General features: G+C 35.5%; 1 protein-coding gene across 1 annotated transcript in view; it reads left to right on the forward strand.

Annotated features, from left to right (window-relative positions):
* NEK9 (NIMA related kinase 9) overlaps window positions 1–11,969 on the forward strand; it is a 37,925-nt gene extending 25,956 nt beyond the window's left edge. Inside the window, exons 16-22 of the mRNA XM_051977581.1 lie at window positions 150–311; window positions 2,325–2,495; window positions 3,442–3,501; window positions 6,852–7,051; window positions 7,642–7,806; window positions 8,604–8,813; window positions 9,353–11,969. Coding sequence (XP_051833541.1) covers window positions 150–311; window positions 2,325–2,495; window positions 3,442–3,501; window positions 6,852–7,051; window positions 7,642–7,806; window positions 8,604–8,813; window positions 9,353–9,475 — 1,091 coding nt within the window. The 3' untranslated portion in view covers window positions 9,476–11,969. The remainder of the gene's footprint in view (window positions 1–149; window positions 312–2,324; window positions 2,496–3,441; window positions 3,502–6,851; window positions 7,052–7,641; window positions 7,807–8,603; window positions 8,814–9,352) is intronic.
* Window positions 11,970–13,649: the final 1,680 nt, after the last annotated feature.

Consider the following 13,649-nt stretch of genomic DNA (forward strand, 5'->3'; position numbering starts at 1 on the left):
CTTAACTGTCCAAGATTTAAGATTCAGAGTAAGTTAATTGATTCTATAATTCTCATATTGAAAAGCCAAAAAATAGACCACTAAGTTCTACATAGCCTTCATTGTAGTTTTTATATACTGACCATGATCTTTTATTGTTTTCCTCTTAGAACGGGGTCGCCTTTTGACCTTTGGTTGTAACAAGTGTGGCCAACTTGGAGTGGGGAATTATAAGAAGCGCCTAGGAATTAACCTATTGGGGGGACCTCTTGGTGGAAAACAGGTGATCAGAGTCTCTTGTGGTGATGAATTTACCATTGCTGCTACTGATGGTAAGTATCGATATAGTAGTGTACATCTCTTTTCAAGAGATTTTTGGAGATCTTTGCCTTGATTGTTAGATTATTTAAAGTGAGATTTCTTTTTTACTCCTAAGTTTTCTTTGTAAAATGTAATGAGCAGTCTTTTAGTACCACTTCTATTTTTGATGACTATCTTTCTAAAATTATTATAATATACTTCCTTGAATTAATCAACAAAATATGGTTAAAGAATCATTTCGTTGGTGTGAGAACTTTCTCTACCAAATATATGTTGCAACTGTTAGGTTCTGGTTTTTATCAGTTGCTCTGGCTGAAAACTGCATCACTTGGTGCTTTATCTAGTGATGAGTCTCTCCAGGCTTACCTAGGCTGCTTCTTGAATATATCCTTTCTAACTTAGCAGGACTTAGTCAAGCTTTCACCTCACTGCTCTCTCTGTGAGAACCTTCACTCCTTTCTGAAGCATTATATTAAAAATTTACTGAAAATCAATTTAATCTTGGATGGCTGTGGTCACCTGCATGTAATTTACTAGGTGCCCTTTAGCCCTGTTAAGTGTGGAGAATTGTTTGTCTATACTCCAGATTCCCTTAGAATGTCCTCTGGATTCTGAATGTTTTTTTCTTCCCCCTCTTCTCTGTGGATGTTTTCTGCTGACATGTCTTTCCATTGTTAAAGCTTCTAATCTTTGTTGATCCTTATGTTTTCCTGTATTCTCTTCCTTTCTTTTTCTTCCACTTCATTTTTTCCTTTTAACTTCTATCTTTTCTTTACTTTTCCTGATTCTTTGGCCTTCTGGCTTCCTAATTACTTCCTCCAGTTGCTTCATAGATCACATTGCACTCTTTTTAGTTGTCTGATCTTTGCATTGCTCTACTATTTGTTGCTCCTCATGATCTTTAATTGCTTCTGGATTTGTTGCCAATTCTTTCAGTTGAGGGTTTTAGATGGCATTAAGTTAGGACTATTGCTGTGCTTTGAGGAATTAACATATTTCTGAATGAAAATATTTCATATTAGTTCAAATGTTTAGATTTGGGAGTATTTAAGAAGTAATCTTAAAGGATTTTTTGAGGATGCCTTAGAGTAACTGAAATTATCCAGAAATGAGCTTTTACTCTTATGTGTTTTATTATTGCTCATTTCTCTTGCTCCTCAGCTGTGCTTTCTGGATAATTTCAGTAAAATATAAAACCAATGCAAAAAAGTTTTGGCTAAGATTTTTTTCTTTGATCCACTGATATTTTTGTGTAAAATCTTGATTGATGATTTTACTTGTAAACTGCTACGTTCTTCTAGAATCAAGGATGTAGAACAGAATTTTCCAGCTTGGCATCTCTCTGTGTGACTATTTTCTGAAAAATTTTTGTTATACACTAGATAGTATTTTTAGAGGAAAAAAAATTTCCAACTTAACATTGATTAGTGCTATGGTCAGTCATGATTCTAGGGGTCCTCAAACTTTTAAAATAGGGGGCCAGTTCACTGTCCCTCAGATTGTTGGAGGGCCGGACTGTAGTAAAAACAAAAACTTTGTTTTGTGAGCTTTTAAATAAAGAAACTTCATAGTCCTGGGTGAGGGAGATAAATGTCCTCAGCTGCCATATCTGGCCTGTGGGCCGTAGTTTGAGGACCCCTGTTCTAAAGGATCAATGATGAAGTATGCTACCCACCTTCTGAGAGAGACGGTTTTAGACATAGTCAATATGGAATTTTGTTAGCTATGTTATATGTTATATGGATTTGGGGTTTTCATTTTGGAGGGTGTCTTTTTCCCTTTTTTATATCATAACCTAGCATATAATGAATATTTAATAAATATTTACTGACTGAAGGTAAATGAGAGGAAGAAGAAAATAAATGTTTTCTAATTAGGAAAAAAATTCATTAAGAAAAGAAACTTTTCCTTGTTCAGTTCTAAGAGAGCTTTTCTACCAGGGAGTTTGAAAAATGAGGAACCCAGAGGGGTAGACATAGGTAGTCTGTTTAGTCTCTCATCCCTTATACATTTTCTTCTTCCAGATAATCACATTTTTGCTTGGGGAAATGGTGGGAATGGCCGTCTAGCAATGACTCCCACAGAAAGACCTCATGGCTCCGATATATGTACCTCATGGCCTCGTCCTATTTTTGGATCTCTGCATCACATCCCAGATCTGTCTTGCCGAGGCTGGCACACCATTCTCATTGTTGGTAAGGGTTTGGTGCATGTGAGAAATGAGACAAATGGAATAGAGATACAAGGATGTGTCTGGTGGGACAAATAATCTTTTCAGGGGTCATTGTTGCATGTTTACTTTCCAACAAGGAGGTTATCCTAAAAAAGAGATGGATCTATTACTAATAGCTCACAGTTACTTCTTGTAATATAGTATGCTCAATGTATTTTAGTTATAATGACTCTTTTAGGTAATTTTGCTCAGTCATTTTTCAGGAAATATACTTGGGTAGAGAGAATTATGTGTTGAGAAATGTCTGTTGTATTTAAAAAATACTATTTTAAAAAACATTTAAAAGCACATTCTCTGAATTTAAAAAAAAAAAAAGGCATAAATATAAGTTTTGAAACTCCCATAGTTATCAGTAGGGATGGGACAGTTCCATTTCCTGACTTGATCTGCCTCCACTTGATCATTCTCCCACATGATACTTTTGATTTCCAGACCTCTTCTGCCGCCTTTCTCCTATGTTTTTAGAAGTTGTTCCTAACTCAACATGTGATCTGTTTATATTCTCTTAATTTAACAAGTTAAATTAAGCCTACTTTTAAAAAGAATCTTGAGATGGTAAACTGCTTTCTGAGTAAAAAACATTTGGTAGTAGCTACAAAGGCTAATGTCAAGATCTGCTGGTTTGTTGTTTTAAGTCTCTTTAGGTAAAGTAAGTATCAGAAGCTACTCCTAACCACCACCCAAAAATCAAACAAATATATAAATAAAGCAATCTGGAATCAGAGACTCAGATTTGAGTGCCTTAGACAACTTCAATTTTTAGTCTTTTATACTCTTCTTATCTTTAGATATAGATGTATATACAAATGTGTGTGTGCATACACACACACACATACACCCAGACATATACATATTTATATGCCCCAAAAAATGTGTTTCTTACCAAAAAAAAATGTTCTTTTTCTCAGAGAAAGTACTAAATTCTAAGACCATCCGTTCCAATAGCAGTGGCTTGTCGATAGGAACTGGTGAGTAATAAACTTTAGGCAATAATTATTTTCTGAAAAGTACATCTTAGTAAAAGGATTTTCTAGGTATTCTTTATCATTCATAAGAAAATGGGGAATTGGATTCATTGGGAGATGGGGAACATGGTAGCTTAGAAGAATCACAAAATGATTGTGCAGCTACATTGTACTTATTTAGGTAGATTTAGTATTCTCATCTTGGTAGGAAAATTTCAGCTCTGTTTTTCAAGAAACTTTAGTGACCCATTGTAATGTGATGAATGAATGAGCTATTTTCTTTCCTTTCTCTTCCTATTCTAGGTGTTCTAGGTTCTCACTGTCCCTTCTTCTGATGAACCCTGAAAGAATTTTTAATTTATAGGAACATCTTCAAAAATAATTCTGATGAAAAACCCAGCTAAACTTAAAATATATCTGGGAAATTCAGGCTACACATATTTGATAGCTCTTTTGGGACTGCTTTTTCCTTATTTCTTTATTTGGTACTATGCCAATAAACAATTTTTGTTCTTTTTGGTCTCTCCCTGTTGTAGAGATAAAGGACTGGGATAAAAAATTATGAGGAAAAAAAATTTAAAGCTTAAAAAAATAGGCCTGTGAACTTACTTGTACATTGGAAGTAGAACTGAGTTTCATAAGATTTACACTTAAATGAATAGAGCAGCATGATGAGAGCCTATTCTAATCTCTGAACAAACTCTAGGTCTACAAACTATTGCCCACACTAATATAATCCTGTTAGTCCCTTGTTTTTGTGTGGCTTACAACCTAAGAATGATTTCTACATTTTTAAATCAAAGGTTTATTTCCATAGGGGTTAGCCATTATTTGCCACCCCTGATCTATAGTAATGAAAGAAGATCATGACTTAAGTAGTTCCAAATATCAATTAACCAAATGTTCTTTTGTATTTTACTTTGAAATATTCTATATAATTATTTGTTTATTTTTCCTTCCTAATTATTTTTTTTAAATCAGTGAATAAAATTAGCTTTCATTTTGCAATTCAGTAAGCATTCACTAAATGCCAGACATTCAACTATATGCTGGATATACAAAGATCAAAATGAAATAGTCCTTGGGCTCAAGGAACTTATTTTCTACTTAAGGGAGGGAATTATATAGCGACAAGATAAACATAGATTATATATTAAGTTCTGGGATAACAAGAGAACACTAATGACTGGAAAGAATCACAAAAGATCCCTTATAGAAGGTAACATTTAATTGAGCTTTGAAAGAAGCTAAGAATTCTAAGAGTTGGAGGTTAAGTATTGGGGGAAGTCTGTGGTCATAAAAACAGAAGACAAATGTTAAGTAAAGGGGAGAGAAAATAGGTTTGTTGGATTGGAACATAAAATAAATGAAGTGTTCTTAACAGAAATGGAGAAGCTAATAATAAGATAGTGGGACTGGGAGGAAAAGATAATGAGAACTGTTTTGGATATGTTGCGTTTGGATGTACATCCAAATGGAAATGTCTATGAGACAATGAGTGATATGAGACTGGTACTTGAGATGAGGATTGGATGTGCAGAGTTGTAGCCTTAAAAGAGATTATAGTTGACCCCATAGGAGCCAATCTCAAAACAATCTTGGTTATGTAACAGCACAGGACAGCTCTCGGGTTCATTGAATTAGTCAAGAAGCATGCTGTGTTTCAGGGGAGGAAAGAACCAGCCTTACCAATTAACTGATAATGAATACTCTATGAAGTAGTGAATCTTCATAACCCTGGAAAGGCAGAGACCAGAAGGCCTTTACTGGAATGGTAGCTTGTATTAAGTACCTTTGGAATCTTTAGGAGGTATTCAGTTAAGCTCTTTTAAGTCATAAGAACAATTACAGAAGGATTCAGAGAAAGGTAGAAAAGAGAAAAGGGATATGGTTTTAACAGATTTGTTGATTTAGAGAAGGGGCTGTGGAGTAGCCATTAATGATAGAAAAAGGTAATTCTCTTTATTTGTAAGCTGTTACTTTGTAGATTGATATCTTAAAGGTAACATTTAAATTACTATTGAGCATCAGAATATTAAACAAGTTTTTAAAATAGAGGAGAAATTAATCTTTGTGTAGACATTGGATGAAAAATAACTTTTTAGCATCTTGTTTATTTAATATTTTCCCAGTTACATTTAAAACAATTTTTTTATATTTTTTTAAACTTTTGAGTTTCAGATTCTCTACCTTAATCCCATTCCTAGCCCTTATTAAGAAACCATATGTGAAATTATGCAAAACATTTCCATAAAAGTTATGTTGTGAAAGAAAATATAAATCTCCCACCCTAATAAAAAAAGAAAACCTCAAGAAAAATAAAGTTAAAAAAAGAGAAAGTTTGATTCAGTCTATGTACAATCAGTTTCTTTTCTGGACATGGATAGGATTTTTTTTTATCATAAGTCCTTTAGAGAACTTGTATAATATTGTATAATAAACATGTATAACCAGAAAAAAATAAAATAAAAAAAATAAGGAAGAGGTTAGATTATGAAGCCAATTTAAAAGCCATCCAGAGCGTTTTATATTTGTTTTTTGAGCTTAATATGAAGCCACAAGAATGGCTGTAAAGCAAAATCTTTTTTAAAATTATAAAAAAAAAAAAGTCCTTCAGAGTAGTTGTGGATCATTGTACTGCTGAGAATTACAAAGTCATTTACAGCTGGTTATCCCAAAACATTGCTATTACTTTGTATATAATATAATTCACTTTGCTTGAATTCATAAAGGACATTCCAGGTTTTTTTCCCAAAGAGCATTCTGTTCATCACTTCCCATAGAACAACAATATTCCGTGACAATCATAAACCACAATTCATCCATTTCCCAGTTAATGGACATCCCCTCAATTTCTAATTCTTTGTCCTGAGAAGAGAGCTACTACAAATATGTTTGTACTTATAGGTTCTTTTCCTTTTTTTTTTTTTCCTTTTTTAAAATCTCTTTTGGAATTCATGCCTAACAGTGTTATTGTTAGGCCAAAGGATATGCATGAATTTATAGCCCTTTAGGCATAAATATCTTTTGATCATTTATCAATTGGGGCATGGCTCTTATCTTCTTATCAGTTTGACTCATTTCCCTCTCTGAGAAATAAGGCCTTTTCAAAGAAATGCTTCAGAATTATTTTTACAATTACTAAGAATAATAACTTTTTAAAAGACATTTTCAGTAAAAGGATGTTTCAATTACTTTTGATTACTAACCATTTATTAAATGTGATTTCATCAGGGGTATATTGCCCATTTCTTAAATATTCTTTTCCAGTGTTAAATAGATTTCTAAGGATGACAATTCTCCATTTCAAATGATAAAGTAAAAAGCTCTCTTTCTTTGTCTCATATTGTCAGTGGCTCAAAACTCCACTCAAGGAGGAGGGGGTGGAGGAGAAGAGGAGGAAAGCCAACAGGAATCTGAGACCCCTGATCCAAGTGGAGGCTTCAAGGGAACAATGGAGGCAGATCGAGGAATGGGGGATTTAATGAGTCCAACTGAGGCCATGGGGCTCAGTAATGTGAGCAACAGTTCCTGCCCTGGCTGGCTACGCAAGGTAATTGCTTTAGTGGAAGAGTTTGGACCTCCTACAAAAGACCTGAGAAAGAAACTTTTAGGGCCTTCGAGGACTACCCATGTGTACTGTTTTATATAGCAAGCTGCTTTTTTTGATTTTCTGAAAATAGTAAACCTCCCCTCTAGCATTTCTTCCTCGCCTAGAGGATATCTAAATATAAAGGTGTGACTTGTTTTTATTAATCTAGGTTACTCTTTGAAAGGGGTCTGAAAGTAGGGAGTAAAAACATCATAGAACACGTATAGCCTTATTTTCTGTCAGCTAGATACTGTCTTGTACTGTTGCCAGAATAAATGAGTTTCTACACTTCCTAGAAGTAAGTGAACTTCTGCATAGTGATGAGAAAGATGAAAAAGACCAGATTTCTAATACTATACCACCTTATTGTTAGAAGTAGATTTGATTGTCTATCACTGTTTGTTCTGGTAAAGATAGAAAAGTACAACCAATGACACAACTTTGCTGCACCACTAGAGGGGGATAAAAAGTAAATATCTAGAAGAAAATATTGGAAGAATTGGATTGTTGACAGCAGATCAACTGAATGAGAGATTTTTCTTGATGCCTAGGAGTTAGAAAATGCAGAATTCATACCTATGCCTGACAGCCCCTCACCCTTGAGTGCAGCTTTTTCAGAACCTGAGAAAGATACTCTGCCCTATGAGGAGCTACAAGGACTCAAAGCAGCCTCTGAAGCACCTGCAGAATGCAACAAGTCTACAAGAGAAGCCTGGGTAATTGAGCTTTTTTGGTTGGAATTGCAACTTGATAAACAATGACTACACTCTCCCTTTAAATTCTGGCTATAGACTCTCACTGCCTAATAAGCTTTAATCAATTGTTTCACTACCCTATAGTAGTTTAGCATATTCTGTATTTCTCATTCAATAATTCCTAAACCATTATTCAGACCTGATGCTAATAGTTTTTAGGTTATCTTAACAGATCCAGAAGTACCAATATAAAACTCATCTTTATCATCACCATTTATTATTTGTTTTTCAATTATGAGGTACATGACATATCCTAAAATTTCTAGAAGATTTCAGTAATTAAGTTTTTTAGCAATACTATTTGCCAACATCTTAAAATATCACCAGAAGAATTGTCTCATGGATACTACATTTGGAGATTCTGAAGTCTCCATAGTTATCATAGAACCAGAAAGATTTGTTCCAATTAACTAATTTAACTTATATTAATACCTTGGTGTACTTAGAATACTTCTTCTAAGCTCCATGGTTTTTCTGGAAAACTAATCATTGTTATTTCTCATTACTGAGGAAGAATCTGAAATGTTTGGATTAAAAGCAACTGAATCAGCCAGGACCAACATCTCTGTTCATCTCATTACTTTCAGATCTTCTTCTTAAATAAAGGGCTTTAATCTTGTAATTTATGGCATAAACAAATAAGTTTATTTAAAGGAAGATTAGATAGTTTCAAGTTTGTTTATTTTTAAAAAGGGAATTGTGGGAGCTAAGCATAAGAAAGTAATATTAGATTCCTGTTTCATTCTTTACTTCTCTAGCTCCCCAGGCTTAATTCGGCTCTAGGATGTGCTGGAAAGGGAGGATCATTGGCTACTGCCTGTGGTTGTAGCAGCCTGCAGGTGGAGGTGGAACGGCTAGAAGGTCTGGTGTTAAAATGTTTGGCTGAACAGCAGAGACTACAGCAGGAAAATCTCAAAATTTGGACCCAACTCCAAAGGCTTAACAAGGAAACAGAAGGAGTACAAAAGGTGAGAATATTTGATACAGGTAATTTCTATAGCCTCTTTGAAGCCTTTGAATCACAGCATCAGATGATCTTAATATGCGTCCCAGTTGTAAGGAAGTGATGATATATGAGTGACTTTCAGATTGTTGAAGGAAGTACCATTATTGATACTCGCCACTAATCTTTCAAAATACCAGGCATTTCAATAAACATGTTTCTTTTGCAGTACTTTCCCATGACTTCCATGTTACTACGTATAATTTCCCTAACTTCTAGTGATAGAATTTGTGCAGTAACCACTGAAGCCAAGATAGGCAGTTGGATTTAGCTGAGTTCATCACCTTAATTTGTTGATGTTTTTGAGAAAGATTGTACAAGCATTATGAGCATGAAGTGACACAAATAGAACTGTGATAGGAGAAAAGTGATGTTGAAATAGCCTAGAAAGTTAGATTTGAGACATTATAACTCCAGAATGTTCTGAAAAAGTGAGACAGGTTATTGGGAATTAGCATTAGAAGAATGTACTCATAAACTGACACAGCGCTTTTATCTGAATAGTTGGAGACTCATTCCAAAGGAACTCAGACAACAAAAGAAGAGATGGAAACAGATCCAAAACCAGACTTGGATTCGGATTCCTGGTGCCTTTTGGGAACAGATTCCTGTCGATCCAGTCTTTAGTTTCCTGATCCTGTACATCCCCAGTAAGATGGGATCCCTGCAACTTCACAGCACAACTTCTGAATGCAGAGAGCAGCTTTCCTGGCTTCATTTCAGTTGCTGACAAGGAGCAAAGCAGGAGGCTCTGAAGTGCCTCTAGAGTACAGTTGGAGGAAAGCATCTCCTTTTAGATAGGAACAAGGAGTGTTTATTATTTGTTTTGTTTTATTTTTTGAGGGGGTAGGGCCCTGTGTCCCTGACTTTGCCTCAGTGACTGCCAAAGCAACTGCAGCTCTGTACCTCATCCGTTGATCCCACCTTTGAAGGAGAGAAACAACCCTACCATGCTATTTGCATTGGTAGCAACTTATACCCATATATAATTTTCATCACTCAGTACCAATCACTGAACTTCTGGGTGGAGGAGGGGAAAGTGAAAAGCATAAGAGAGCTTGTTAGGAGCTGGTTGGTTGTAACAGGGCCTTAGTCCTGCCAAAGTCAGCTTAAAAGATGGCAAAGTGCAATCTCAGAGACAGAATCTGAGGGAAAGAAGTTTTACAGACTAGTTTTTGGCTTATTTTCATAGAGTTGAAATAACTCATATGCAGCTAAATATTGGAGGAAAAGAGAGTTTAGATTGCTATTGCTCTGGAAGTTGACTGAGATTTCTCCAGTGAGAATAAAAGAAAGAAGGATAGGCCACTCTTTATTACATAGCCATACTCTTGGTGCATAATGCTGGAGCTTCTGCACTGTGGATGAGGCAGGGAAAGATTTTATAGTCCTGAAAAAGGAACCTCCAAAAGTGATGCTATTTCTTTGAGTATTGAAAACATTGGAGAAGGGAGAGTCTCCTCAAGACTTAAGTCACAAAGGAAAAGAAGTCCTCTAATGATATTGTCTTCAGCAGCTATGCTTGGCTTCTTAAAGGCTGCTGGTGGATGCTGTGGCCCTTTCTCTCATGAAGAGGACCCTTGCTGCTTTTGCCTTCATAGCTTGTTTTTGTTCTCATCTTGGCACCAGTAGCACTAGTCCCTGTTGTTCTGTATCTAATCAGTATTTTTTCCCCCTTTGCTTCTTATGAAGCCACATAGTAGCCAGTGAATCTGTGTTTTCCTTATTATGTGGCTCTTAGCCAGCACCGAAGTTCCTTAAATATGTAACAGACTGATTAGAATGTAGGAAATGGAAGAAATGGGCAGGGGATGTGTCCCCATGACCTGACCTTTATGTCTACTGTGCCACTGTAAGGAGGAGCAGACCACCTTTCTCAGAAATAGTTAATTGTCTTTATTATTCCTGAACCCCATATCTTAAACACCTTAGTTTATGTACTATGAGTTCCTGGTTTCCCTTAAAGGTATAAACTTTATATTTCAGTTGAAAAATGAAGTGTCTTGATTTCACAAGTGCCTGTTTATCAATTTCATATCTACCTCCCTGCAAACAGTCAAGTTGTTTTGTTTTCCCTAAACTAAAAGATGAGATTTGATTTTTATTTGGTCTTAAGTGATGGTTTTGCTACCTTTCTGGACATACTTTTTCTGATGTTAAGACTAGAGGTTAGAAAAATCCCATGCCTGGGATTGGGAGTTTGGAGGGAGGAACAGCTGTATTTAATGGAAGCAGCTGTTTTTCTGTATCATGTTCCCATTATCTTCACAGTTAAGGAAAGCCAGTTATAGTAGTACTAATGTAATCAATGTACCTTTTGAGTAAGGAAGAGGCCAATCCCAGATTAAGAATATAAATTCTAGAAACTTAGAGTTTTTTTAAAGAAAGAAAAAAAAAAACACAACTTAGTATGTTTTGTTTTATCATGTAAATGCATCTTTGATTTCTGAGGTTTGATGAGCCTTGCTCCTGTAACCTTCATATTCACTGTCTCAGCAGGACTGGGAGGTGGGATCTGTTGAGTATAAACCATGATCATTGCTTCTGAAGGGGAAATGAAGGAATTTGTCATGTTGCTAAGACTGTGAGATGTAAGTGAGAATGAAAGGAGAAAGAGGCCTACTCTTAACAGCAAGTCATTTTTTAGCAGCATAACACTGGTCATTTTCTGTATTATGTGCCTTTAAGAAGCCTTAATTTCCTGTTCATCTGGCTGAGAATTTTAAGTTCTGTGTCTTTAAAGACACATTGCACTTATTACCCAGGATAGGGTTGGGAGAACCCAATGATTTTCATAGCAACGAGCTATGCAAACAGAAACCAGTTCAGAACTGGCGACCATGCATTGGATGACATACAGAGGACACGTAGGCAGAAGTTCCTTTGAATGTTCTCAACCCCCTTTTTCTTTTGTCCTGTTATATTTTTCTTCTTTTGGAACTAGATCTGTATTCGTTAAGCTTCCAGTAGTAATGCTTTTGAGTTAATAATATAACCTGATTAAAACCTCTGCTCTGACACTTAAAAAAAGAACTAGCTTGTTGTTAGTCTCATGTTTGAAAGGTTAAGGATGGAATGGTTTGGCATTTGTTTAAATAAACATATAAACTCTTAAATGGTACAGTGCCTCAATAAGCCTATTGTGTGCATTGGAGTCCCTAGTGATAAAACTCCTTTTTTAAAAATGTTGAATCTTATGCTTGCCTTTTTATTCTCTGGGGGGAAGTAATTCTAGTTGAGATATTCTTGTTAGAGAAACATTGTAAAGAATGTATTTGGGCAGAAACCTTTGTTTCTCAGTTTTACATATTTTAATGTCAGAATCAATAGTCTTCAATTGTGGTGGAAACACCAAATAGAACATCTTTTTATTTCATATTATCTATTTAGTCTTAGAAGCTTCTCAGGGATAATTTTATCCTTTTTTTTTAGAACGATTTCTCTAAAAGAAATGAAACAATGTTTATTTTCCCCATAGAACCGAGTATCAAAAATATATAGAGAGTCAAATTAAAGAATTGTCATGGGACCTTTTGTTTTGCTTAGTTTTAATGGTCTTTCTCTCCACCTTAATGGTGCCTTCCCATTAGGGACTTTCAGCATAACATACTGATGGACCCTCAAATGCCTTAACTTTCCATTTCCTCAGTCTACTCAGAAATGGTCATGCCTTTGATTTTACTACTACCCACAAAAGTACCACTTGCATATTTGTGAATTCTAAAATGTCTTTATCTGAACTGATAATCTTTTATTATTCCATCTTAAGCTATGCCTTATGACCCTAATTCTGTTCTGTTCTTTTTCCTCTCCGTGACCTTCATTGCCTCCACCCTTGAGTTCTTTTCTCTGTGGTTACTGCTACATTGGCTACACTCTTTCCCTTTCTTAACCCCTTGGTGATCCAGTTCAGCTCTACACTATCCTCTGCTCTCTGATCTGTTGTCCCCCTTTTCCTATTACCAGTCCCACCTACTCAATTGAACCATAAATTACTAGACTTTCACCTGTGAAAGCACTCTGGTATCCATTTTCATGACATCTTTTATATATGTACCTTTCTCTCTCATACAGTCATCACCTCACTTATCATCCCACCTACTTGTCAGACTTTTCTTAAATTATACATCTGACCATTTTATACACATCCTCTCCTGGTTCCCTATTACCACCAGAACCAAATACCAAGTTCTCTAGTCCTTCCTACACTTCTTGTCTTTTGCTTTATAGTCCCCTGCCTTGAACCCCTTTCCACTTGATTTATCTATTCTGGTCTTACTCTTCTTCAAACACAACACTCCTATCTTCTGTTTCCAGACTTTACTTTCTTTCTGAAATGTTCTTTTTTCCTCACTTCTGTCCTTTAATTTCCCTGTCTTCCTTAAAGACTCATCCTAAATCCACCTTCTTCAGATGACCTTGCCTGGTCCCCCATTCCTATCCCTTGGTGCCATTCCTCTAAAATTATATTCTATATAATTTGTTTATACCTTATATATGTATGTGGTTCTCCATTAGTATGTGAGCTTCTTAAGGACAGAAAGAATGTGCCCTTAGCATTTTGTGTAATGTTTAGCATGTAGTAAGCTCATAATAAATTCTTGACTGACCAACAAGTTGCCCCTGAAAAGCAAGGATGTAATCTAAAAGAAAATTCAAGAACTCATTTCTGAGCTTTCTTAGGAGATGGTGTTAAAACATGTGACATATATAGGCAAAGATTATAGGATCTTATCCCATCCTGTTTCCGAGCTTAAAAAACCCAACAACTTTTTATTATCGAACTATGATTAAAGATATA

This window comes from Antechinus flavipes, chromosome 2, assembly GCF_016432865.1.
Source record: "Antechinus flavipes isolate AdamAnt ecotype Samford, QLD, Australia chromosome 2, AdamAnt_v2, whole genome shotgun sequence".
NCBI lineage: Eukaryota > Metazoa > Chordata > Mammalia > Dasyuromorphia > Dasyuridae > Antechinus > Antechinus flavipes.